This window comes from Condylura cristata, unplaced genomic scaffold (assembly GCF_000260355.1).
Source record: "Condylura cristata isolate star-nosed mole 26May11 unplaced genomic scaffold, ConCri1.0 scaffold00003, whole genome shotgun sequence".
In the NCBI taxonomy this organism is placed as follows: domain Eukaryota; kingdom Metazoa; phylum Chordata; class Mammalia; order Eulipotyphla; family Talpidae; genus Condylura; species Condylura cristata.
Genome location: NW_004567104.1, coordinates 78,503,828 through 78,504,853, shown reverse-complemented (window position 1 = coordinate 78,504,853; position 1,026 = coordinate 78,503,828). Strand labels below are relative to the sequence as shown.

Below are 1,026 nucleotides of genomic sequence, written 5' to 3'. Positions count from 1 at the left end.
GCCCGGCCGGCAGCACCCCGCGCCCGGGCAGGCTGCTACCTGAGCCCAGACGATCTCCGCCAGCTCCCGGCGGCCCTGGACCACGGCCCAGATGAGAAGGTCCCGCACCGGGTCGGCGGCGGCGGCCTGGCGGCAGGGGTGCTTCTGGGGGAACACCAGCACCCAAGCTGCATTGGGGCCCCGCGGCCAGGCCTCATCCGGGAGCCGCGCACGCGCCCTGGCCCCCAGCACCCCCGGAACCCGCTTCCTCTAACGAGGTGACGGTGGAAGCTCCCGAAGGGTCGCTGCAAGGAAACCTGCTTATCCGCTTATCGCTGGGCCTTTTGCGGGCCCCTAAATGCAGGAAGTCGGGGAGACAAGGACAGGATGGGCACCCTGGCCCCGACCCCGTCCTCTTGGAGGTCAGGCCCCAGCGTCCAGCATGCGGAGGGCAGGCAGGGTCGGCCCGCGGGAGACGGCCAGGCCCCCTCTCGGGGCGGCTAAGAAAGGCCAGCGGACCCAAAGGTGGGGGGCTCCCTGCCCCTGCTTCCACGGCGGGGGTGTGGCCCGCAGTCCGGCTGTGGCTGCCCGTGACGGGGCCCTGGGCCTGGGCAGCGCGAGCGCGAGCCCACCGTCCACCAGCAGGGCCCACCCGCCGCCCCTCACGCGGAGGCGGGCCACTTCCCGCCAGTCAGCGGGAATCGGGGCTCACCTGCCGGCCGAGGCCAGGGTACAGAGGCTGCGTGGAGCCCCCCAGCAGGTGCGACAGCACGTCGGACACGTGGCACAGCTGCAGGGCGGCCCAGGCTTTGTGATCGCCCAGCGCCCTCTGCAGCTTGCGGTGGAAGAGGCAGGCGGGGTCCAGGTCCCGGTACAGGGCGAGCAGCGCGTCCGGCGACACCAGCTCGGCCAGCTGCACCCCGCGCTCCAGGAAGAGCCGCAGGAACTCGGGCTTGTCGGAGACGAGCGCGATCCTCGCGGCGGGGTGCAGCTCCGAGGGCTGTGGGCGGCGGCCAGTGAGGCGCTGCCCCGCAGGGTGGGCCTGCC

General features: G+C 73.4%; 1 protein-coding gene across 1 annotated transcript in view; it reads right to left on the bottom strand.

The window, feature by feature from the left end:
* TRPM2 (transient receptor potential cation channel, subfamily M, member 2) overlaps window positions 1–1,026 on the bottom strand; it is a 23,631-nt gene that overhangs the window by 8,843 nt on the left and 13,762 nt on the right. Inside the window, 3 exon segments of the mRNA XM_012731191.1 lie at window positions 40–167; window positions 692–706; window positions 709–981. Coding sequence (XP_012586645.1) covers window positions 40–167; window positions 692–706; window positions 709–981 — 416 coding nt within the window.